The sequence below is a fragment of the Astatotilapia calliptera genome, chromosome 1 (genome assembly GCF_964374335.1).
Source record: "Astatotilapia calliptera chromosome 1, fAstCal68.1, whole genome shotgun sequence".
Taxonomy (NCBI): domain Eukaryota; kingdom Metazoa; phylum Chordata; class Actinopteri; order Cichliformes; family Cichlidae; genus Astatotilapia; species Astatotilapia calliptera.
In genome coordinates, this window is record NC_137422.1 from 14,657,337 (window position 1) to 14,684,030 (window position 26,694).

The 26,694-nt window shown below is 40.8% G+C and overlaps 3 protein-coding genes across 5 annotated transcripts in view; all 3 read left to right on the forward strand.

Moving 5' to 3' along the window:
- The first annotated feature begins 192 nt into the window (after positions 1-192).
- On the forward strand, positions 193-6,597 carry LOC113020450 (cell surface A33 antigen-like). Its single transcript, XM_026164436.2, has 7 exons — positions 193-391; positions 859-1,031; positions 1,130-1,346; positions 1,539-1,703; positions 4,554-4,670; positions 4,821-4,953; positions 5,428-6,597. The coding sequence occupies exons 1-7, from the start codon at positions 352-354 to the stop codon at positions 5,864-5,866; spliced, it is 1,284 nt and encodes a 427-aa protein (XP_026020221.2). The 5' UTR covers positions 193-351; the 3' UTR covers positions 5,867-6,597.
- Positions 6,598-7,977: 1,380 nt separating this feature from the next.
- On the forward strand, positions 7,978-14,203 carry LOC113019236 (cell surface A33 antigen-like). Its single transcript, XM_026162835.2, has 6 exons — positions 7,978-8,113; positions 11,071-11,243; positions 11,342-11,558; positions 11,752-11,916; positions 12,182-12,298; positions 12,395-14,203. Exons 2-6 carry the CDS (start codon positions 11,103-11,105, stop codon positions 12,499-12,501), a joined length of 747 nt encoding a protein of 248 aa, XP_026018620.2. The 5' UTR covers positions 7,978-8,113; positions 11,071-11,102; the 3' UTR covers positions 12,502-14,203.
- A 3,138-nt stretch (positions 14,204-17,341) lies between these two features.
- LOC113020458 (uncharacterized) overlaps positions 17,342-26,694 on the forward strand; it is a 28,645-nt gene continuing 19,292 nt past the window's right edge. For all 3 annotated transcript variants that reach the window (XM_026164449.2, XM_026164467.2, XM_026164457.2), the window contains exons 1-2: positions 17,342-17,502; positions 20,606-20,992. In XM_026164449.2, coding sequence (XP_026020234.1) covers positions 17,457-17,502; positions 20,606-20,992 — 433 coding nt within the window. In that variant the 5' untranslated portion in view covers positions 17,342-17,456. The remainder of the gene's footprint in view (positions 17,503-20,605; positions 20,993-26,694) is intronic.

Here is a 26,694-nt window from a genome sequence, read left to right on the forward strand (position 1 = left end):
AAATGTCAAAATTTGGCATGTTTAATTTTAAAATGAGACCTGTGGTGGGAATAAACTCAAATCCTGAAAAGCCGAATCTAATTAATGAAGTATCCCCGAAAAGGCAGGTATGCTGGAGCAAAGGACAAGCTAAAACTCGTTAGGTGGGCGGAACAGAAACGTCACCTGAACCTCCAAAGGCGACGCGATTGGCAGGGAGCGCTACCCGTCAAGGTTAGGCAGCTGGCGGATCATTCTTTACGGGGCTGTCGGGTTTCGATGCGTGTATGTTGGTTTCTCATTTTTCTTATAAAGGAAATAAGTAGATACTGAGCCGTCGGTGGGGGTTAGTTTGAACACTAAGTGTTTGCCATGGAGAAGAGGATTTTGTACTGGACGTTTCTGTGTATGGGTGAGTATGTTTTTCTTTTAATAAACATTTCTTTCCTCTGGGCCTCACCGACCTGCCACACCTGTTTGTGCACCGTCAGGGTCGCGTATTAAAAAAGAGGAGCGGGCCCAAGAAGCCCGGAGTCACCATTATTATTGCTGAATGTTTTTTAAAGTACTATTTTTCAGTGCGAGCAAATAAAGTAGAAATGGGATTCGGAAACCACACAGAATATATCTCTTTCTCTGTCTTTTTCGTTTCTCATTTGCATATGAAACTGGCTCCAAAGTTGAGCTGACAGTCAGGAAGTAGTTGTAACATATCCTATGTTTTTTTTAAACACAAATGCTCAAGACAATTTCCTACAGTCAGCAGGGGAGTGGGTTGGACCCAAAGAATACAAATGGTTAAATATCAGAACTTACTGTGTTTATAACTGCAAGTGAATAATACTGATCTCTTTGATTTTGTTTTTATGTCCATGACAGTGCTGACAGGTGTCGGTGCCATTGACGTTACCATGCCCCAAAGTCAGTATGAGTTTGCCAGAGGTGACAACATCACACTGCCCTGCTCCTTTAAATCTGCAATTAACATAAACACTGCCGAAGCAGTTGTCATCACATGGACGGCTTTGGCTCTGGAAGCAAATGTCAAAGATGTCGGTATCTACCTTTAATCTTTGTATTTGTGATCAAAAATCATAAGAACATGTCTTTGTGTTTTTATTACTCTTCTAATCCTGTAATTTTCTAACAGGCTACGATCCTCACTTACTACTATCCTATAAAGAAAACTGGCATCACACCCCCCTATAAAGGTCGGGTGTCCCTGGACGTGGATGTCCTGAATGGAAAGGCTAACCTAAAGCTTTCCTCCATCTCACTAGCTGACAACAAAGATTTTGAGTGTCATGTGCAGATCCCAGATGACGAAGACGGCAACCAAGCTGCCTCCGCACGCTTGGTGGTTCTAGGTAATATATCACATGTTGTGGGCTTCCCCCTACTGTTCAGAGATATGACTGTTAAATTAACTGGAAAGTCTATCTGCTACATGTCAGCCCTGCGCAGGGTGTGACTTGCCTTTTTATCCATTACTACTTAGGAGTTTTATAGCAATTCAGTCAAAGAGAAATCACACTATATTTATATTTCTCTTTTTTTAGTGGCTCCCTCTACGCCCGTCTGTAAGATCCAGGGAACAGCACAGTACGGCCAGGATATCACCCTAAGCTGTTTGTCAGCAGAAGGATCTCCACCACCTACCTATAGCTGGGAACGTCGTAACGTGCAAAATCAGCCTGTTCCTCAACCCCCCAAAACCACTGACAGTAAGCGACACATTGATCCTGGAAAATTAATGTCACATGAGTACATAAAGTTTTACTAATCATTGCAAGAACCACTGTGGCTATCATAGTGATGCTCCACACTTAACGGTGCAAGTGGCCTTACCTTGTGTCACATAGCCACTGCTAGGGGTTTAATATTGAACCACATGGTGCTGTTTGATGCTCCCAAATCAGGACTTTTACTTGAACTACAACAACAGTGGCAGCTGTGTTTCATAGTAGAACATTTGAATATTTTCATTCATTGTAACTTTTTAAGTTTTCTTTCTTTCTTTTTGCAATAGCAGCACAAGCCACCACAGTTTCAGAATTGTTTCATAAATATTTACTCTCTGCCGCAGTCTGGTCTCATTTATAAAGCAAGACTTGCTAGGGACTATTTTTGTTTTTAGGAAGTGACAGAGAGGAAAGGCAGTTACACAATGATACTAGCAGACAAACTGCACATCTGATGTCACACCCTGCAATTATTGATTATTAAGTGTGCCTATGCCAAAAGGCACACTTATTACTATTGCTCGGATTTATTATTATTATTATTATTATTATTTTCCTTTTTCCGCCTGAAATTTTTGGACCGTAACTCGCCCCACAGTTTTGAGCTGGAATGAGTTGCTATGACTTTTGGTGTTTATTACTTCTATAGTTTTTTAAATATGAATATTTTAATGCAAGTTTTTGCCCATTGAAATGAATGGGAAGCAAAGTGAAACTTAACTTCAAATGTAAGTGAAACTTAATTTGTGGTGTGTTGGCTCACTCTGGTATGTCCCTGTATTTGGATTACCATAATGATGACAATATCAACGGCGCGCACAGCGTCGGTGCTTTCAGGAACCATTGGAATTCTTAAGGTTGCGCGTTCTGTTTGACGTTTAGTCAGCTGTGTAAAAACCAAGGAGGAGGGGGATTAATAAAGTTTTATTTTATCTAATCTAATAGCTTTAATCTCAGCCAAACCGATTTACTCACGAACAAACAAAACACTGAAAAAAGCCCAACAATAACATTTGTAGGTTGTCTAAGTGAATTATATATTACATTTAACCCGAGTAGCGAAAGTCCGCGATGATCTGAAAATGATGTGCCGGGAGTTGTGCCGTTCTCGGCCGCATCAGTAACCCTCGAGCTCCCGGCTAGCTGTCGAGCTGGTTGGTAGCAGACGTCTCCGAAAACATCGAAGCACTTTGGCAAATATGCGATATCTTGATAAACCGAGCAGATATTTGATGTTTACACAGCTACTTTCTCGCCTGAAAATATGTTAAAAGTTTATTTTGTGACCCAGAAATATTAGTATGAGTAATTTTAAAACTTAGTAGCGGCCGCCATTGCTGGAAACTGGAGTTTGAAACTGGAGGCAGGAGGCTCCGGTCCATTTGCACCAGAACCTCTCGCCATAAGAACAGTTTCTTCCCCTCTGCTGTTGGACACATGAACAATAACCTTATGACTGTTCCCACCCCTAACACATGACCCTACGCTGTGTTGACTGCATCATTCCATGTTTGGCACTGATCACCACCTGCACTCATGTGTATATATCATGTATATACCTATCTATTTAGCACTTTTAATTTTTAACTTTTAATTCTTATTCTTATTTTCATGTCTATTTAAGCATAATTTATGACAGTATGTCTGCACTGAAGCACCGCAGCAATTTCCTTATGTTGTAAACCTGCCCAACATTTGGCAATAAAACCCTTTCTGATTCTGATTTGGCTGGGCCGCGCTATGAGTTCTGGGATATGGTGGGCCACGAAGGACACACCCGACCCATCCTTCAAATTCGGGGAAAAGGAGGACGCATTTGTCGGCTGCATTCAGAGCAGTCTACGAATTTGAACAGCCTTCGGCGCGTTGCTGTGACGTAATCGGTCTACAAATGTGGCCTCAGGAGGATGCAGCCCATGAATTTGGACATGACCAATAAGTCGTACAGCTGGGTGGGTGCTGTGTTACTGATGGTGAACTTTATTGTATTCATAAGGTTAGTTATTGGGTTGCCAACCGCCCCGTGCAAACGGAATCGTCCCGCATTCAGAGAAAATATTACACGTTTCGTATTGAGCTGAAAAGGAACGCAGTTTGTCCCGTACTTCAGGTAGAATGGAAGAAGACACAAAGCTGGATTTATTCAGAACGCTGTGTAAAAATAACAAAAAACAAAAAGTGAATGCAAAAGTGCATAAATATTTATTTTACGTGTTTGATGTGTGTGGCAGGGCGTGGTCTGCAGTGCCGCTGCAGGGGAGGTGGACCCACCTCAGCGGCATCTGCAATCACGCCTCTCAGGCATAAAGTCTGTGCTCTCTCTTCCGTTTTTTTTTTTTGTTTGTTTTGTTTTTGTTTTTTTGGGTATGTGTCGGGCTGTAAGATGAAAAGCTACAGCCGGCTGTGTGGGTACAGCAACTATGTGTGAAAAGTGGTCCATAACGTAATGCTTCAAAGCGTGTTCATGCAAACCATTGTCGGGTCTGCTTATGAACCTCTGCGCACAGCGTCTGCAAATCGGGGCTGTACACAAAACTGTAAGCTGTCATCTGTGAGGCACGAGCGGTGTTTGGTTTAACCATAGTTCATGGTGGAGAATGGCTGCTCTGCTGAGTTTTGCTCTCTGTAGCCGTTTGAATGGCAAACTACACTGATTAGCGGCGGCATAGGCATACTTAAAATTTCTTCAGAAATTTTCACTTTCTAGTTGAACATACTATTCAGAAAACTCAGGATTTAATTTTTTCTGCATATGAAATTTAAAAAAAAAAGAAGAAGCATGGAGCGGTTATATGTACCTTCAGTATATGTGACTAATTCTTTGTGTTTCAGAGGACGGCATCCTTTCTCTCTATAATATCTCCAAAGATACATCAGGATACTACATCTGCACTTCACGGAACAAGATCCGCTTTGCTACCTGCAACCTCACCCTTGCGGTCATGCCACGTAAGAGAAACATTTAATAGAGAAAAGGCTTTTCTTTTTTGTTGTTGTTCTTGTTATTTGTCTTTTTTAAGTAAATAAATCTTTACTCAAATTATGACGCACACCTCGGTGTTGTTCCCCCTCCTAACATGTCTGTCTTCAACCCTGCAGCATCCATGAACATTGCTTCCACTCCAGCACTAATTGGTGGAGTTGTCGGTGGCTTGGTTCTACTCATCCTCATCATCATCATCTGTTGCTGCTGTTGCAGGAAGAAGAACAAAGATGAGGAATATGAAATGGGGTAAGGTTCCATCCTCTTATTAATACAAGCAATCAACACAGAGGCACTCATGCTGACAGAACTGAATATTTTGTGGGATTTTAAGAATACAATCTTTTTTCATGAATAAAAAACAAAATTTGCACATACCATGTCTGTGGTGTAAAGGGACCTATTCGTATGGCTGTAATCAAAGGAAGTTGCCATTATTCCTGAGCATGCAAGGGACAAAAAACTCCCGTTGTGTTTTTAAATTAACTTCATAGTAAATTAATGATGATTTTTTTTTTGCACTGTGCCATATGAATTTTGAATTCAACGTCCATATGATTTCTTCATCTGAGCGTCAGAAAAAAACAACTTCCGTTCGTTAGGCAAGCACATTCACAGAACTTTTGTGATTTTTATTCTATTTTTTCTGTGAGTGAGTATTATCTGTTCATTGGATGCTTTTGACTGCACTGATTGTGTGCGGGTGTTGTTTCCACTTTCTAGAGTTCATGAGGGGGAGGAGTACCACGACAAGGAGCCGGATAGAAACGGTGAGGGTCGACGTGTTGAAGTCCAGGGGAAGGACAGTTATGAGGACTCCAGTGTAAAGAGGACTGAACGCAATGAGGAAAGAAGTGATCCGGATCGCCGCGACTACGACGGTCGCCGCAGCGACTACGACGACCGCCGCAGCGACTACGACGACCGCCGCCGCGACTACGACGACCGCCGCAGCGACTACGATGACCGCCGTAGCGACTACGATGACCGCCGCCGCGACTACGACGACCGCCGCAGCGACTACGACGACCGTCGTGAGCGCTACGATGATGATCGCCGCTACCAAGACCGTCGTCGTGATGACAACCGCTACGATGATCGGGACCGTGATAGACCACCGGTGCCCAACAGTAAGCCCACAAGGAGGGACTACCATGACTAAAGCCTCCAACCTGTAAACCAGTTTCTGTTGTTGTTGGTTTTTTCTTACATACAACCAGATTATCAAATGGTGGCCTAGCTGTTACATAATGGATCGCCAGGAAACTTCAAAATTAGAGCTGAAAGAATAATATGTAATAATTTGTTTGGGAGGAATAGTTTTATGTCTTAGATTTTTAGGTCTTTTAAAGTAATTTTTCAGATTTTATATATCTGATATATTTGTCCTATGTTACTTTTTGTGTGTCGTACAGTCAGGGAACAGTGAAACGCTTGTCTCTCTGTGTACTGCCAGTTTTATGTGTAAATAAAGAATTTATTTCTACTGTGTGACATGTTTTAAGTTTTTGTCTGTAATATTTCCGTGCATGCGTCATGTTTCCTGTGAATTGTGGGAGTTTGAATGGTCTGGTAATATACTGATGTGTCATGGCTTGACACACAAACACAGGCAAAACATGCTGTCAAAAGTGTTATTGTTGCTTAAGTTTTCAGTTAATCAAATACATTTTGTCTCTCTTGCTGTTCACAATACAATTTAATGTAACTTCTTTATTAGCATCGCTGGGGGTAGTTTTCTTTTTCCAACCCAAAGAGTTATTAGCAATTACTCAAATGTTTTTGTATACAGTTGTAGAGACTCCAAACATTTACTTTTAATTTTCTATTGAGTGCTTTCAGTTTCTGTATCTTTAAAAAAATAAAATAAAATCACAAAATGTGGAACTTCTACTTTTTATCAAATTCAAACATTCTTTTTGTTATGCTGTATAATTACATGCTGTTTGGTACATATTTTGCATTGGCAATGTTATGACTATAAATGAGAATCATCAAAATCTTTTTAAACCTGTTGTGTGAAAAATGCTCTTAAAAAAGATGAAGTTGACTGGGCTTAGTTTTCGGCATGTGACACCAGAGCTCTGTTGCTTTATGTTCAGTTCCATATTTGCTCTCAACAACTAAACCTCTTAATATGTCTGTGTGGTCATTACATAATCAGTTGATTAGGAAACTGCATTGCTGAGCAGGTTTTCCAATGACGTGGCCACATTGCTTTTGTAGGTTGAATTTTTAGTGCGTTACATTTTACAGAAGTTTATAGTTTTTGATTGTTTGATGACTCTTTTAATAGCATATATAAATGGTGCTTTTCAACACATAGTTAAGACAGTGTCACAGCCCGGATCAAATACAGTGGCAAGGATTGGGAGAAAACATAAGATGATAACTTAGAAAGCAGGACACAGAAACATAAAAGGTGGAGTATTCATAAGGCAGCGGTGTAAAACAAGTATGGCTGAGTGGCAGTCTATGGCTGTGTCCCAATTCAGGGTCTGCACGCTTGAAGTACACAGTAAAATTTGCAGTGTCAAACTAACACTTAAAGAGTTAAATTTAACACTGCTTCCGAGTCTATTTGGTCCCATTCGGAATTGGTGTTAAATCAACTCTTTCTAGAGTGTTAAAACTTTAGAGTAAATTTAACTCTAAATAGAGTAAATATTTAACACTGAGTAACACCGCATAGTGTTAAATCAACTTAACACTACTAGTAGTGGTAGTGTCATATTATTTACTCTATCATAGTGATAAATTAACTCTTTGAGTAAAATCCCACTGATTTTTAACACTGAATTGAGTTATTTGAAATTAACACTGGGGGTTCAAAGAACTCTGATGGGAGTTGATGTTACTCTATACTGTGTTATTCATACACTAATCTCTAGTGAAAAATTAGCTCTCATAGAGTAAAATTTGTAATTAATTTTACACCAAGTAGTGTTACTAAAACTCTTCCTGTAGTGTTACCTTTACACTAGAGTTGGATGTCTCGAGACCACTTTTACGTGGTCTTGGTCTTGTCTTGGTCTCGACGGACTTGTCTTGGTCTCGGTCTTGGTCTCGCTGTTTCGGTCCTGCGTTCTCAAATCGACATAGTGTTCGGGAGATTTGGAGTCAACCATCAGCGGAGCGGGGGGTGGCTTACTGGGCTTAAGCCCGGGTCATCTTTTCAGAAGCATGGGGTCTTTTGGAGTGTAATTTGTTAGTTAGAGGCCTGACTGACAACTGTATAAAACAAAAACAACACACGAAGCACAGAGCGCACCGTCGTAAATTCCCCCTAATTTTGGTATGATCCGAGCTCAGGCACTAGGCGACTGAGCGCAGCACCCATGTGAGCGAGGGGGGAGAAGCTGCTGCCTGCGAGTTTGCTGCAGACAGAGGAGAGCTTAAGTTTGACCAGGTACCAAAGCAAATCATTCGTACTGAACTAATAATGTAAATATGATTGATATCAAACTGATCACTTGGTTGCGTTACTTGCTCTTCGAGTGAATCAACAAATGGATAAATAAAAAGCCGAACAGCAATGCTGATTTTTTAGAGAGTCTTAGCTTACATTTCATATTTTCAGTTGTTACCCTCCACGGCTAAACAAACTCTCTAAATCGGTTTCAGTTGTGTACCGATGAACACAACAATGGACATAAGGAGCTTCTTTCAAAGAAAAAACTCAGGTAGATGTTATTTTATATATTATGCTTTGGATGTTGTTCAGTATATCTATGTGGATGCATATAAGGCAAAACACAGAGCCTGTTTCTTTGACATGGGAAAAATCAAGAGATGTCAACCAAAACACCAGGAAAAGAATTGTCGAGCTCCATAAGTGTGGCTCAATTTTGAATACAATTTGGTGCCATTTGCAATTAAGAAATACAGATAGTTTCTCTCTTTACTCTTAAAGTTAAAAATATGTTTTTTTTAATATTTATCAATCTAAAAAAATAAACATTTAGTCTGATTTGATGTTACAATTAAAAAAGTGTTTGTGTTTTTATCTGAAGAGTACATAAATATCTGGTTTCAACTGTATATTTGATGATGTTGGTGTTTGGCTTGATTGTCAGCACAAAGAGGGAGAGAGAGGAACAGAGAGGGAGAGAGAGACTGACAACAGAACAGAGATGGAACAAGAGCAGGTGAGACACACATGTTAGTCAAATGGTTGTTTGCCAAAACTCATCAGAACATGTATCTAGTACCTAGTGTTTCTTTTTAGATACCATTTGTTACTTTTCAAATTCTATATTTATTAAGTTATGCAGGCTTGTTTGCACAACAAGGCTAAATAATTATATAAACTTTTCTCAATCTAAATATTGTACTTTGGTAGAATTAAAAAATAAGTGTAGTGCAGGTCTATGATGATTTTTAGTGCTACTATCATCTAGTTCTGATTCTGGTTCTGTCTTGGTTACTGTTGTAGTCCTGTTTTAATTCCGGATCAGTTCTGGGTCTGGTTGAATTGGGGTTTAGTCCCTGTGTCTTGATACAGGCCCGACTTTGTTCTGCCTTGCTGCTTAATTAAAAAACTAGTTTAAGGTGTCCTGCATATGTATATAGAATAGCATCTGGCTGCAGTTTAAAGACTTTTTTTTGTCTCAGTCTCGGTCTCGGTCTTGGTCTCGTCTCAACTTGGTCTTGGTCTTGTCTTGGTCTCGATACCCTCTGGTCTTGGTCTTGTCTTGGTCTTGGATTAGGCGGTCTTGACTACAAGTCTACTTTACACACAATTCACTGTTTTGCAGCACGAAAACCTGGTTTTTAATAATGCTTTTACATATAAAACAAGTAAGCAAAAACCACAACTAGATAATACATTTAACAGCTTTATTTTCATGTCAGGCTCAAAATATAAAAACATCTCATGCAGTGTATAAAACACTTTAAAACAATGAATTTAGTTTGGCATAAAACGGCAATATGGAACGACATACAGGGAGGAATCTGAAATGCCATACTTGATTTGAAGAAGCAACACAGCTCATTTATCTTCAACACCTTCAGCACCATATTGGGATGCAGTCTGTTCCTAAATGTATGATGATGGTCATGAAAACACAGGGTTTCCATCAGTTTTCCACAGAGCAATACAATGCCATCTTTCACAACAATACTTTTGATCTTACAAAAAAACGGAATCTCAGACACTACATCTGTACAGATGATAAAGTCAGGGCGGTACTCTGCACCATGTGTTATTATCCACTTAGCTGAAAACAAACTGGTAGACAACACAGCTCCAAGCAATTTCTGGACCTTCTTCCAGCTCTCCAAGTGTCACCATCTTTCCTGGTCCTAAAGCTAATCTTTCAAGGCTAAAGTACTCCCAATGCTTTATTTTATTACTATTATATTTATATTTATTTTTACTTGTGGTGTCCTGTAAAGGTACGCTCTTTAAGGCTGCATCTTTAGCCTGAGGATGAATCTCAAAAAACACTTCCTCCATTGAGGAGACAAAACTGTTCACAGTAGATTGGCGTAATCCAGCTGCCCTGAGCTGTGCAACAGCAGAGGCACACATATGTACACAATGTAGCTTGCCATCACCAGTGTGTGAATGTGTGTGTGAATGGGTGGATGACTGGATATGTAAAGCGCTTTGGGGTCCTTAGGGACTAGGAAAAGCGCTATATAAATACAGGCCATTTACCATATCCAAAGTGCTCTTACAGTATTTGACCTTTTCAGATGTTGTGGGTGTTTCTTCTACATTAGTTGACATCACCTCCCCTGTAGTTCTAACTTCTTTAACTGCCACATCAGGCTGTAGATTAACACCAGTGTCAGCCTGTTGGTCAAAATAGTTAAGGTGTTTGGTATTTATGGGCAGAAATCTGTGCCACCAGAAACTGAATTTGAATAAGTTCAATTTGAATTTGAATTGCTCAGATTGAATCTGAATTGTAACTTGAATAAATGCTTTTGAAAACTGAATTTGAATTAGTCTAATTTGAAATTGAATTTATGGTTTGAAAATGATCATCACTAAATTGAAATTGAATTTTATATTATGAAAATGAATTGATTTGCTTTGAAACTGCATTTTATCCTTTAAAAATTCAGCTCTCGAATAATTTCAGTTTCACTTCTCACCATTCAGTTTCAGTTCTACAATTCAATTTCAGTTCCAAAATTCAGTTTTTTGGAACTTACATCCGGTTCCGGTTCAAGCGCAGATTAATAGAACTACGTTTTACTAGCGGACCGAAAGTGTTACTGACGGGAATCTACAGCGTCTTGAGCTGAATCAAGACTTCAGAATCAAGACTTCAGAAGTCATTCTGAATTTTTATTTTATTTTATTCATGAATAATACTGATCTCTTTGATTTTGTTTTTATGTCCATGACAGTGCTGACAGGTGTCGGTGCCATTGACGTTACCATGCCCCAAAGTCAGTATGAGTTTGCCAGAGGTGACAACATCACACTGCCCTGCTCCTTTAAATCTGCAATTAACATAAACACTGCCGAAGCAGTTGTCATCACATGGACGGCTTTGGCTCTGGAAGCAAATGTCAAAGATGTTGGTATCTACCTTTAATCTTTGTATTTGTGATCAAAAATCATAAGAACATGTCTTTGTGTTTTTATTACTCTTCTAATCCTGTAATTTTCTAACAGACCCCGATCATCACTTACTACTATCCTATAAAGAAAACTAGCATCACACCCCCCTATAAAGGTCGGGTGTCCCTGGACGTGGATGTCCTGAATGGAAAGGCTAACCTAAAGCTTTCCTCCATCTCACTAGCTGACAACAAAGAGTTTGAGTGTCATGTGCAGATCCCAGATGACGAAGACGGCAACCAAGCTGCCTCCGCACGCTTGGTGGTTCTAGGTAATATATCACATGTTGTGGGCTTCCCCCTACTGTTCAGAGATATGACTGTTAAGTTAACTGGAAAGTCTATCTGCTACATGTCAGCCCTGCGCAGGGTGTGACTTGCCTTTTTATCCATTACTACTTAGGAGTTTTATAGCAATTCAGTCAAAGAGAAATCACACTATATTTATATTTCTCTTTTTTTTAGTGGCTCCCTCTACGCCCGTCTGTAAGATCCAGAGAACAGCACAGTACGGCCAGGATATCACCTTAACCTGTGCATCTGCAGGAGGATCTCCAATGCCCACTTATAGCTGGAAACGTTATTGTGAGCATAATCAGCCTGTTCCTCAAGACCCCCAAATCACTGACAGTAAGTGACACTTTGATCCTTTAAAATCTTTGCTAACAAGAACAAATGTGGACATGATCAGAGCGACGCTACGCTTGGTGTAAAAGTGAGCTTTACTTTTGTTTCACAGCCACTGTTTGGTATTTAATATCAAAACATATTAAACATGATGAAAGTGAAAGAAAGTGAGCAGTCAGATGTGCAATGTCACTCTTCTCTATCACAGCCTGTATTAATTTATTGTATCAAATTTGTTGTATATCAAACCACATTTTTTGTGTTTCAGAGGATGGCATCCTGTCACTGTACAATATCTCCAAAGATACATCAGGATTCTACATCTGCACCTCACAGAACCAGCTCCGCGCTGCTACCTGCAACCTCACCCTCTCGCTCATGCCACGTAAGAGAAACATTTTTTTTCATAGAGAAAATTCTACAGAAAATTATTATGATACATACCCCTGTTGTTCCCCCTGTTAACTTGTCTGTCTTGCAGCATCCGTGAATGCTATTACCACTGGAGGAATAATAGGCAGAGTTCTTGCTTACCTGATCTTTCTCATTATCATCATCATCATCTTCTTCTTTTGCCAAAATAAATAGCAATGAGAATTACACCGTCGGGTAATGTTCCTCGTTCTGGAAGATTCAAGCATTTATTAAATCATTTTTTATGAGATGACTGGGAGAAAGAAGACACTTCAGGATCCTTTTCAGAGGAGCAGGGACATTCGGTGCATTTCTCCCCCCTGTTCTTTCTTACCCCCACCCCCAAAAAATATATATATTTTTTAAAAAGTCACGTATTTGTCTTATGATGCCTTTACTGCAACCAGACCAGAGTCTACACACATATTTGATGAATATTTCTTTTCCAAGCTGTACAGAAAGAGGACAATGCGACCAACACTGTGTCATTTCTCTATATATGAGGTTTGTTCTTTTCTTGTAATTAAGGAATTTATTACTATCACACAATTTTACCACTAGCCTATTTAATTCTTTCTGTGTGATCTTTCTGTACATGCATTAGGTTTATTTGTGAACTGTGTACAACTGTGACTTCGCTGCCGTTCACTCTGGGTTGGTCACATTCTGATGTGAGTCATTGCTCGATTGCGTAAAGGCAGAAACATCGACTACCTTCAGTTTTCTATCAAGTGCTTTCTGTTTCTGTATTTAAAAAAACCACAGTATTAGGGAAACAAAAATTAGAACTTCCACTTTTCTTTGACTGTATGAATTTCAGGACTCAGTCGCGGTTAGCTGCTGCTAACTGCATGGATTTCGTTTTCCGATTACTTAATCCCAAGAGCATCAGGAGAGTGACCAGATACACAAAATGGTTATTACTGTCAGCCAAAGTACTCTCACTAACAATTTATCCCCTGAATTATTTATGCACAAGTTGGGGAAGCAGTGTATAGTAGTAAAACAACTGTCTGACTGCAATTGCATTATGCTTTCCAGTGAAGTGTTTGCAACATCTGTGTGGTTTTCGTTTTTTATGAAATAAATTTAAAGAATTGGAAAGTGTGAGGGTGGCTGTTCAAAAGGAAGATGGATCGATTGACAGATGGACCTCACCTAGACTTATGCATTTCAAATCGGTGTGTTTGCATGCTGGTGAGAAGCTGGTCTACTTGCTGATGCTGAGCTAGCTTTTTTATTTACATTTATTCCTTTACTTACTTGTTTACTGCTTTAATACCACAGTGTGGGACTAATATGGCTTTAAAATGTAAAATCAAGTGATTGAGATCTCCTGTGTGACATTTTTACTCTGGAGTATCACACTCTTGTTATAGTACTTTGCACTGTAAGAAGTGACTGTTAGCGGTACCCACCTTCTATATGCAGGTCTTCACATCTGCAGCTGTGTAACTGCTGGATAGACATGTTGCAGCAGCCAATGGCTATTGAAGTCCCTGATAGTGTCTCCTCTTTTTCCTCCTGTCTGTCCAGAGCTCCTGGGTTTCTAATTATGCTTTTCTAACACACATTTGCACATTATCTGTAAGTCCATGTAAATTTGTGCAATCGCATTGATTTAAGAATCTGATTATGGTCAGCACTAAGGCATCAAAATCCTGTTTTGCAGTTATGCTTAATCTGTATGTTACTGTTACTGTATGTTTTTTAGTTTAGTTTTTTTTTTTGGGGGGGGGGGGGGGTTGTACTATATTTTATAAATATTTTGCTCTTTTACTTTTCTTTTTACTGCACTATACTGCTGAGTGACTGTCTTCATTGCAGTGTTGACCCTAACTTGCATATGACAAATAAAAGTGAAACTGAACTGAAATACATTTCTAATCACACATGAATAAAAACACATGGCTGTATCTTATATAAAACTATATACGGACTCATAAAAGATAAGCATGCACTTCAGCATCTACTGATCACTTATAAATACAGTAAGCTAACTTTCCCTTGGTGACAGAGCAGTGACCTATGCCTGGTGCACTCGTAGCACAATCTGCTGGTGATCCTGTGTTTGACATGAAGACGTCCCACTGTGAGCACATGGAGTGATGTGCTTAACAAATAAAATGCACAACAATGTTGTAGTAAAATATAAAAGAAAAAATACAACAAGTCAAGAAACAAGTATTAAAACAGCAACAAAAACTAAGGTTGTTAATACCGAAATATTTAGGTTGATGTGTGCTAAAAGGCACACCATAAAAATGTGTCTTTAGTAACAATTTAAAATGTTCGAGCATTTGTGCAGATCTAATATTAAGAGGCAGACTATTCCAGAATCTGGGACTTGCCACAGAGAAGGCTCTGTCGCCACGAGATTTAAGTTTAGTCTGTGGAATAGATAAGGTTAGTTTTAACCAGAACCTCGTGGTTCTATCTGGAGCGTAAATAAAAAGGAGCTCAGACTGTTTAGTGATTTAAAAACAAAATGAAAATTTTTAAATAGGATCCCGTAAGAAACAGGCAGCCAGTGTAGACAGGCCAAAACTGGGATAATATGCTCCTTCTGTTTTGTACCAGCTAGCAGATAAACCGTTGCATTTTGGACCAACTGGAGACGATAGATAGAAGCCTGGTTCAAACCAAAAATATAGAGAATTGCAGTAGTCCAGTCTGCAAGTAATAAAAAGATGAATAACATGTTCAAAGACATTTGCTGGAAGGTATGGCTTAACCTTGGCTAGCTATCTCACATGAAAAAAGCTGGATTGGATTACTACGTTCAGCTGCCTACACAGTTTAAAGGAACCTTCGAGGTACGCACTGAGGTTTTTTACATTTGACTTACAGTAGGAAGATAAGGGGCCCAGGGCACTGTCACTGTGTTTATTAACAATGTTGCCAAAAATGACAACTTCTGTTTTGTTTTTAATTCATTTAAAAAATTGTAAAGCCATCCAATGTTTAAAGTCATCAAGGCAACGTAATGACAGCTAAAGTGGGTCTGTCCCTGCTTTTAAAGTCAGATAGATCTGCAAGTCATCTGCAAAACAGTGAAATGAAAGGTTGTACCATAAAAAAATAGAGCCCAGAGGCAACATATACAGTGCAAACAGGGCAGGACCATGATTAAGAGGGGTTATTTTGGAGCTGTGGAGGCCCATGCTGTCATAAAAAGTCCTTCCAGATAAGTAGGGCCGAAACCCCTGGAGAGCAGACCCTTTTAGCCTAGCATACTCCAGCCATGATAGCAGCATATCATGGTCGACCATGACAGAGGCTGCTGTCAGGTCCAACAACAAGAGGGCAGCAGAGCTGCCAGAATCCAGAGTTAAGAGAAAATAATTGAAAACCCTTAAAAGTGCTGTCTCAGTGCTGTGTAGTGATTTAAAACCAGACTGAAGCTTTTCAGAGATCAAGGTGTGTGGTATCGCAAGAAATTAGTTGGTTATATAAATATATGAGTATGCATAATAGTTATTATTCATAGATACCTACATCCTAAGTTCCTGTTATTCATCTGAAAGAAACAGAGAGAAAGAGTGTGTCGTTACAATGGTAATGCCAGGAGAGGCAGTAGAAGTTCTGTGTTACATTTATGTTGTAAGAAAGTGGGAGAAGAGCGTGTAGGAGGCAGTAAAAATGGACACTGATGTTCTGAACATGTACTGACAAGACGGTTCAGTAAACAAGTTGCAACCATACTCCATTGTAAGGCTCAGTTATTTTATTTTTATTTTTTGAAGATGCAAGAAGGTGATTAATCAATCTTGATTAAGATCAAGGTGCCTGCAACTGTAAATCGATCACTTTCTCCAGAACTTTTGAGAGAAAGGGGGGTTTCGAAACTGGCCTGTAATTAGCCAGAACAGTTGGGTCCAGGCTGTGTTTTTAAGAAGAGAAATATAGCCTACTTAAAACATGACAGGACACACCTGTACCAAGGGAGGCGTTAATGAATTTCTTGTTTTTAATTCATTTTAATTAATCTGTTAATTAATTAAGGGATTTAAAAGTACAATATAAACCAGCTAAGTAGTTTATCTCCCTATGTAGTGCTAACAATAATTAAAATATATCAGCGATAACAAAGTTGGGGAGTTTGAAGGGTGAAAGGGGGTTGATTAAGGAATCATGGCCGAGAGAAACACACATGGAGCGCTGTAGTAGAATGAATACATTAATGAATAAAACAATACCTTTGATTTCTAAACACTAGATGGCAACGTAGAACCTCCCAAAAAGCTGTGTTCATCAGCTGATAACCAAAATAACCTGCACTTCCGTTGTTATCATTAAAGTGATTACTGAGCTTTTAACTAAGGGTGGGAAAGGGTGACATATTTTCAACAGCAACTTTAATTTTATTTTACTCACCGTGGTTAAGACTTCACTGCCGCCATCCATTGTTGCAGACGCTGGAAGGAACTGGGAGCCTGTGTAAAGCTGCACAGCTGATAGTGAATATGGCAACATTTGAACTTCAGAATAAAATTACAATCGGTCAGTGGTGAAAATCTTCCCTCAGTAACATCTGAGAAGCCATGGAGGTGATCTGCTTTTTTTTTTTTTTTTTATCTCAACACGTTTTACTTCAAAATGTCACAATATAAAACTGTTACAGGATATTAGATATTAAAAATATTGAGTGATTACAATACAACACCAGAATAATATATTTTGAAAAAGGTGGTTACTACTGAATATTTTGAATATTTATTATTATTTTTACATAACCTAAATACTGAGTGGAGTTTGGAACTTCGTCTGCAGTCGGTGAATAAATGTATAATGAACTGAAAATCTTGTCTAAAGTTATCATTTATTTAATGTAATGTAAATTTGTATTTATATAGTCATATAGAATGCTCTCCATGACACCCTGAGTAAACTAAAATAAATACACTACCGAAAAATGTTGGCTTAACTGGGTTTTTATTTTTCGAAAGCAGTTTCCGGAAGTCGTCTTATTTTGATAAACTTGCCGGAGGTTCCGCTTTTGTGGAGACGCCGTCCCGTTAAGTGCCAGTTAACTGGAGCCTGGATACGGATCAGGGGCAAGAAGGAGGCGAAGAGAAGACGGCACTGGTCAGAAAACAGTTACGAAATTCAACTCCAAGATTTGGAATATGTTGTCCTCCCATGAGTGCTGGATTGTTACTGTTTTTCTGGCAGGTAAGAAAGAGGAGCATTAAAAAATTCCAATGTGATTCCCGTGCGTGTACAGCGCTGCAACAGGTTGTTTAACTGAGATTGGAGTAACGGTAACGTAGTCTTTGTGGATAAGTAAGGTGCCCTGCCTACTTTGTGGGATAATGACTCTATGTAGTGGGGGGAGAATTAAGCATTTAGATGCAAACATTTCCCCTCACGTTAATAGTCACATCAGTTAACCTTTAACTTGGGTTTTAATGCTTGTAGGTCCGCTGAGCTAGCTGAGCTGCAGTCGACTGTTTGTGGGCTTCAGTCATGTGTGAATGATCCGACCAGAAGCTTTAAAGGAGGCTGTGGATTAGGAGGTCTAACATCAGACACGTTTACTGGGTCTAAATTAGAGACAGAGAAATCCCTACAATACTTAAAAAAACAAACAACAAGTAAAAATGTTTACAAATGACAAGTAAAACTAGAAAACTGCAGTTCATCATTTTTATTTATGTCCTGATCCATGCAAAGTGACTGTAATCAGGAGTGTGTGGAATATTCCATAAAACACCTACATTCTTTGTTACAGTTTATGTAACATGTTTATGAAATTTATAGTGCTATATAGACACACTGGAGCTGCCAGCTATAAGTACATGTTATGTGCTTTAAAGTTGTTTTTTTAAAGTGCTATCTTTAATCAAACCGACATATATATTAATTATATTAATTAGGGGTACCAACATTATTGACTATGACTGGAGAACAGCTCTGAAAGAGTAATGGCAAATCATTTAAGAAGCAGATTTACAGATTTTTAAGTGCCACATGTTTTCATCCTATTCTTTTCACATGAAGGCAACACGTTTGACCGACAGCAGGACAAAACATTTGCTAGCCACTCCCATCTCCTCAGTACTAATATCCAAAACACAGAGCCCCTCCTCTGACTTTTATTTTCTCATCTGGAACAAGAAAGGCTCTGAAAACTTAATAAAGCCAGGATGACCCCACAGTCTGTGATCCCGGAAAGAGCTGACTTGTGGGTTTGTTTGTTTTTGGGCTCCAGTTGTTAGAAATCAGAGTGAGGTTCCCACCTGAGGAATTTATGTTTCAGCAGACTTTAGTTTGAGTCAATTCATTGCTTCATTTATTTAAAAACCTAAGACTTTTACCTGAAAATATGAGCTGATGATACTAATAATAAAAATAAATTAGAGGACAACTTCAAATATTCAGTGTACAGGTATTTAAAACAAAGAAAATAATCATTTTAAATCTGATAAACCAGAATATCTTTCGCATAATTGAATTAATGGTAAATACATGTAAATAATGTGTCATTTGATTTTTGGTTGATCAGCTAACCAAGTGGTCCCCAAGCATTTTGCAGCATGCTGAACTTCTGAATCCAAAAAAGTCCATATCAGTCAGCTGACTAATTGTTCCTGTTGTACTAAATAATGTAAAGTAATGAAAATAATGTAAATAAATTGTACTAAGCCATTGTTTAACATTAGAAATCTCAAAGTTCTCCAAAACCACAGTAGATAAATCAAATCAATATTTGGTGTGACCTCCCTTTGCCTATAAAACAGCATCAGTTCTACGTACACTTGCACACAGTTTTTGAAGGAACTTGGCTGGTAGGTTGCTCCAAACATTTTGGACTAACCACAGATCTTCTGTGGATGCAGATACACGAAGAGACATCCTTCTGTCTCTTCATGTAATCCCAGACACACTCAATGGTGTTGAGATCAGGGCTCTGAAGGGGCCATACCATCATTTCCAGCACTTCTTGTTCTTCTTGACGCTGAAGATAGTTCTTAATGACTTTGGCTGAATGTTTGAGGTCGTTGTCCTGCTGCAGAATACATTTGGGGCCAATGAACAAAAATGTATATTTCTGAAAGCATTCTTTGTTTACAGCATTTTTTCACACCTGCCTAAAACTTTGCGCAGTACTAATAGATTATTCTGTTGTATTCTCTTCCAAACTGAGCGATCTTTACACACAACAGCTTTCACAAGGGTGGTATGCTTTAATTGAGCTTCAAAAGATATATGTGGGTATGTTGGAACTCTGGTATAATATGAACATTTGTGTAGTGTTTCTGTTGCAGTTGTTACACTGCTAGTAAACACAACACCGTGCTTGCCCTTGCTGTAGCTTGTTGCATTTTGGATAAATTCACTCAGCTCTCTCCCTCAGGAGTGGGCGTGCTTCATTCTCAGTAACAGAATGAAAATAAAAGGGCCGGGTCTTGATTAAGCCAAGTCCCCTCCCTCTTCATTCCTACCTCTGCCCTTCTTCGCTGTTCCAGTCCTCCCACAGCTTGGCTTGACACATATACACAAATGCGCACATATGTTCTTGGGCGTGTGTGTGTGTTTTATTTCACATGACTACCTCTCCTGTGTAATGTTGTTAGTGGACTGTCGATCCCAGGCCCACCTTCATCATGTGACCCTGAGTAGCACAGCTTCAGATGCCCCACAGCAACATCAGGCCAGCTCAGAGTCAGATTTCACTGAGCTGAAGCAACTCAAACCAACACACACGCTGCTTCATTTCATTACAGCTAAAGGAGGAAAGAATTCTTGGGAATTCTTTTAAGTCTGCTGGTATATCTAGATGACGTCATTCACCATCCTCTGGTAGCATGTTTTTCAGATATTTTTAAACTCTGCAAACAGGAGCAGGTGTCTCTTCAGGGCTCTATTCAGTATCTGAATCATTGTGTTGCTGTCTGCAGTGGTATTCCTAAAATAGTAAGGAGGAAAAACTATCTTTTAACAGAAGAATCCTCTAGCAGACCCAGGCTCAGGGTTCCATTTGCCATGGCTGACAGAGTAAATTGGACAAAATGTAACAACATTGTAGTAGCACACTGGGGGAGTGAAACGAGGTGAGTGAAGAAGAAGTGCTTAGTGGTCTCACGTGAATTCCCGCATTACAGCCTAACTGTAAGCTTAACCACAAAGGAAAGGTTTCAGTCTAATCTTAAAAGCAGAGGGAGCGTCTTCCTTCTGAATCCAAACCGGGAGCTGCTCTGCAGAGAGCTGTCAATGGATTGTTTTGAAGAACATCTCTCACACTTTACTAAGCCTTCATCATCTTCTCCCACAGGTGTCTTCCCTCCATCCAGCTCCGGCGTCCAAGTGTTTGTGAGAGACGAGAAGAAGTATGCTGTGCTGTTCCAGTCAGTGGTTCTGCCGTGCCAGTACACCACCGTGTCCTACCAAACCGCCGTGGTGCAGTGGGTCTACAAGTCGTACTGTCGCGACCGCACCAGGGATTCATTTAACTTTCCCGACAACTTGGGCGGAGGTCTGGGTGGAGGAGGGCTGACAAGCGGAACGGGAGGAATCAGCAGAGGGTACGAGAAGGGGATGACAGCCAGCTACCTCGACTGCTCTGACAACAGTCGGACCGTCCGAACTGTGGCTTCCATCTCTGGTTCCTCAGTCACATTGTCAGAGTACTACAAGAACAGAGACATCTCCATCATTAACAGTAAGCGTCTGTGGCACTACCTATGGTTGTGTTTTATTTTCTAAGATACAGTGGGGCAAAAAAGTATTTAGTCAGCCACCGATTGTGCAAGTTCCCCCACCTAAAATGATGACAGAGGTCAGTAATTTGCACCAGAGGAACACTTCAACTGTGAGAGACAGAATGTGAAAAAAAAATCCATGAATTCACATGGTAGGATTTGTAAAGAATTTATTTGTAAATCAGGGTGGAAAATAAGTATTTGGTCAATAACAAAAATACAACTCAATACTTTGTAACATAACCTTTGTTGGCAATAACAGAGGTCAAACGTTTACTATAGGTCTTTACCAGGTTTGCACACACAGTAGCTGGTATTTTGGCCCATTCCTCCATGCAGATCCTCTCGAGAGCAGTGATGTTTTGGGGCTGTCGCCGAGGAGCACGGACTTTCAACTCCCGCCACAGATTTTCTATGGGGTTGAGGTCTGGAGGCTGGCTAGGCCACTCCAGGACTTTCAAATGCTTCTTACGGAGCCACTCCTTTGTTGCCCGGGCGGTGTGTTTTGGATCATTGTCATGTTGGAAGACCCAGCCTCGTTTCATCTTCAAAGTTCTCACTGATGGAAGGAGGTTTTGGCTCAAAATCTCACGATACATGGCCCCATTCATTCTGTCCTTAACACGGATCAGTCGTCCTGTCCCCTTGGCAGAAAAACAGCCCCATAGCATGATGTTTCCACCCCCATGCTTCACAGTAGGTATGGTGTTCTTGGGATGCAACTCAGTATTCTTCGTCCTCCAAACACGACGAGTTGAGTTTATACCAAAAAGTTCTACTTTGGTTTCATCTGACCACATGACATTCTCCCAATCCTCTGCTGTATCATCCATGTGCTCTCTGGCAAACTTCAGACGGGCCTGGACATGCACTGGCTTCAGCAGCGGAACACGTCTGGCACTGCGGGATTTGATTCCCTGCCGTTGTAGTGTGTTACTGATGGTGACCTTTGTTACTTTGGTCCCAGCTCTCTGCAGGTCATTCACCAGGTCCCCCCGTGTGGTCCTGGGATCTTTGCTCACCGTTCTCATGATCATTTTGACCCCACGGGATGAGATCTTGCGTGGAGCCCCAGATCGAGGGAGATTATCAGTGGTCTTGTATGTCTTCCATTTTCTGATGATTGCTCCCACAGTTGATTTTTTCACACCAAGCTGCTTGCCTATTGTAGATTCACTCTTCCCAGTCTGGTGCAGGTCTACAATACTTTTCCTGGTGTCCTTCGAAAGCTCTTTGGTCTTGGCCATGGCAGAGTTTGGAGTCTGACTGTTTGAGGCTGTGGACAGGTGTCTTTTATACAGATGATGAGTTCAAACAGGTGCCATTCATACAGGTAACGAGTGGGGGACAGAAAACCTTCTTACCGAAGACGTTACAGGTCTGTGAGAGCCAGAGATTTTCCTTGTTTGAGGTGACCAAATACTTATTTTCCACCCTAATTTACGAATAAATTCTTTACAAATCCTACCATGTGAATTCATGGATTTTTTTTTCACATTCTGTCTCTCACAGTTGAAGTGTACCTCTGGTGCAAATTACTGACCTCTGTCATCATTTTAAGTGGGGGAACTTGCACAATCGGTGGCTGACTAAATACTTTTTTGCCCCACTGTACATTCAGGTCATACAGCAGCACTTTTTTGTGGCATAACAGGCTGAAATTGAGCTCACCAGCATTATAAAAGGAATTACAGCACGCTTGCTTGCAATTGGCAAGGGCTGCAAAGGTAAAATAATGTCAGAACGATATTTTCAGCATCACAGATTTCCCTCAGTGCATTGATTCAGTCTTATGTTCTTCTTTCTTGTTTTGCCAAGCCTGGCAAGGTTCATAAAACCCACAGCTTGGGCACAGGCTCACCTTTCTCCCAGATTCCTTAATACCTAAATATCCAAAAGGAACAAGTCAGATGCTGCAACATGTGGAGTCTATTAACCTGTTGCTAAAATCGGCATACTTTTTAACACTTTCAGTTGTTCTGAGTGTGAATACTTTTTCAAAACCATCTTTTCAGAGATCAGCAGAGATGTAAAATACATATATAAATATCTGAACGCCGTGTATACAGGATTGTGTGTAGTTGTGTGTGCCTGTATGTGTGTGTTCTTGTTGAATACAGAGAGGTAGTCTTGTGTGCCAGCCTCAGATTTATGAAGCTTCTTGAAGAACTGGCCTTCTCTTCACGAGCCAGGGCTACAGACAAAAGAAATGGTTTTCACGCTGTTCACTTATTCACTCTGACCTCTGACTCCTCCCTCTGATGTACCTCAATGTCCCGCTTTTAGTTTCACTCTCTTGATCACTGGACATCCCACCCTACCAACAGTCACTTCTCTCAGTGTAAGGCTCTTTGAGTTCTCTTCTTCTCTTCTTGCCTCTTTCTGTCCCCACTCCACCTCCTATAACGAAACAGGTCAGTGTTGTAAATGGGCAAAAAAAGTGAAAAATTTCAACCTTGTTGCCTTTGGAGACGCCCAGTCATCCATTCCCATGTAATCCTATTCAGGGTCCCAGGGAGGTTGGAGTCTGTGCCAGCATGGACTGGGTAGGGGGTGTTCTGCTAACTAAATGGCGTACATTTGGCTCTGTGTACATTTGGCGCACACAGTCTAAAGGAAATTATAACATACTCTGAAGACAGCAAGAATTAAAAGAAAAGAAAAGGAGATGTAGTTTTAAATGAAAAAAAGTAGTATTAAGTAGTAAAAGTAGATTGTATTCCAGACTGGTGGCAGCTTGTCTCTCCTCCCCTTCCTCAGTTAGCAGGAAAAGGAAGTGAATTATACAACCCATTTCCTGTCTGTATTTATATGTCAACCTCCTCACAATAGAATCATTGGACCAACATTGTCTTTTATTTTGACTCCTGAGCCAAATGGAGCAAAGTCTGCAAGCTAGTCATGTTTATGCACATGGCTCTCCCTCTTTACATCATATCACCATCATATTACATCTTACACCAAACCCACCCTCTTATTTGGTGTTCTAGCTAAGCTTCCTCAACTGTGACAATGGACAATGACATGTTCCTTTTATCACTAGATTTCTATATGTAACATACAATCACTGTTTTTTTTATTAGGTACACCTTGCTGTGCTGGGTTGGACCCACTTTGCCTTAATTCTTTGTGGCATAGATTCAGCAGGTTTCTAGAAACATCTCCCATTCCACTGAATTGAGATCTGGTGACTGTGGAGGCCATTGTCATGTTTAAGAAACCACTTATTATATATTTGAGCTTGTTGACATCCTGGTACAGGTACATCATCCTGTGGGAAACAGCCATCAGAAGATGGGTACATTGTAGTCATAAATGGTCAGCAGCAATACTCATGTTGGCTGTGGGGTTTAAATAATGCTTGGGTGGTACTGAGGGGCCCAAAGTGTGCCAATGTAGCAGATGTGAAATGGTCGACTGCGTTGTGACAACAGACACGGACTGGCTGGAAACAGGGTTTATTCCTATAAAACAGAGTGCAGCAGCAAAATCAGTGTCACACACAGCGGCAGCAGGCTTCTCCTCACCCAGTGTGGAGTCCGTACAGCTCTGGCTAGGAAACCCCACACCCGCAATGTGGCCGCAGGTGGCGTTACACTGATTAATGTCCCACTTCAACAATAACACACGAAACCTTAGTTCCACAAAAATAAAGTTCACACAATAAAAAAAAGTATAACCTATGTACAATACAGTTTTGAGAATGTTCACAATTCGTACATTATATCTCAGCTACATACTCCCCCCTGAACTTCTCAAAACCCGTTAGGTAAGGGTGAGCAACTGAGCGTCACATATAACAATTCGTAACTGTCAGTGATCTGGAAATTCACTACCCGGTGATACGTGCAACAAATATGTTTCCCAACTCATGGGGAAAGTAAACAGAAGAAAGTTGGCCAGGCCCCCTAATGTTTACTCGCAAGAGAAAGTGCCTTATACACTATCCTGAACAAACAACACGGTAACAGCTACTATATGATGAATAGTACTCTGAGCTGAAGACAATCTCAAAATAGGTGTTAACATCTGACATGAAAATCACCCAACATATAAAACAAGTAGCCCTCACAGAAACAAGTTCTTGGCAAAGCTGCTCACTACATTGCCTGTTTGTAGGTTTCTTTGCTTCATAGTCTGGATTAACCTATTCACAGGCTTCACTATTCGACCCACTCTCGTCCTGATCTGGCCTGCTGCATTACTTGGGGGTACACCACCATGTTTCACGAGGCTCCCAACCTCGCTGACTGGCTGACTTTCAGAGTAACTGATACTTGGTAGTGTTCCCTCCTCAACTGGGGTAGTGCAAGCCCTGCTGTTGTTGTCATCATCTACTTCAGGGTAAGCAGCTACTTCACTACTGGCACTGTCACCGTCCTGATGCTCCTCATCATCCAACTGCGCACAGACACTGTCTCCAATATTGTCACACTCTTGGGGTCCTCTAGGAGCCGGGACACAGTCATCCGTCATCTGAGCCACCCAACGGGCTGTGCGTTCAGTACAATCGTCCTCAGGATCAGCGACAGGGGATTCTCCATCAGATTGACTCTGCTCCTGGCCGAGTTCTGATTCACTGGCAAAAGACATCTCTGGTTCGCCCTCGGACTCTATGGGCAGGAAATTAGCCTGCAAAAGCAAGTTCCTATGGACAACTTTCTCCTGTCCACTCTTGACGTTCCTGATGCGATACGTGTGGCATGTGGGGTTCTTGGAGATCACAGTGTAGATGGTCGACTCCCACCTATCAGCTAACTTCCTACGACCCCGTTCGCCCTTGTTTGCCAAAAGGATACGATCTCCTTCCTCAATGTCAACACCTTTCTGCTTTTTGTTGTACAGGTCTGCTTGACGCTGCTGACTAGCTCCGGTGTTAGTCTGGGCCAATGCGAGTGCTTCTCTGAGGTCATCTCTCATCCTTTTTACATAACTGTCATAGTCTGTTACATCATTGTCCCTTGCAACATTGTGAAACATGACATCCACTGGTAACCTGGGGATACGCCCGTACATTAGGAAGAACGGTGCGTAACCAGTGGACTCATGAGCAGTGCAGTTGTAGACAAAGGTCAATGTCTGCAACATCTGAGGCCACTTGTGCTTCTCCCTCGGAGGTAGGGCTCTGATCATATTTCCCAAGGTCCTGTTAAACCTTTCGGTGTGACCGTTACCCATAGGGTGGTAAGGTGTCGTTCTTGACTTCTGCACCCCGGCCACTTGCAGCAGCTCTTGGATCAACTCACTCTCAAAATTGGCGCCCTGGTCTGAATGGATCCTTTGAGGGAAGCCATAGACACAGAAATATCTGTCCCACAACTGGCGCGCAACTTGTTTTGCCGTCTGATCTGAGCACTGGAAAGCATGGGCCATCTTGGTGAAATGGTCAGTCACTACTAGAACATCCACACTCTTGCCCCTGTGATCCTCTGTGGACCAGAAGTCTATGCAGACGAGCTCAAGAGGACCGGTAGTTTTAATGCTTTCGAGAGGAGCCCTCCCCTCAGGCTCGAGTGTTTTGCTGACAACACAACGTTTACAGCACTTGACATGCTCGCGAATGTCATGCTCCATGTTGATCCAGAAAAATCTCTGCCTGGCTAGGTACAGAGTTCTGCTTTGGCCCTGATGGCCAGCATCATCATGGACACCTGACAGGACT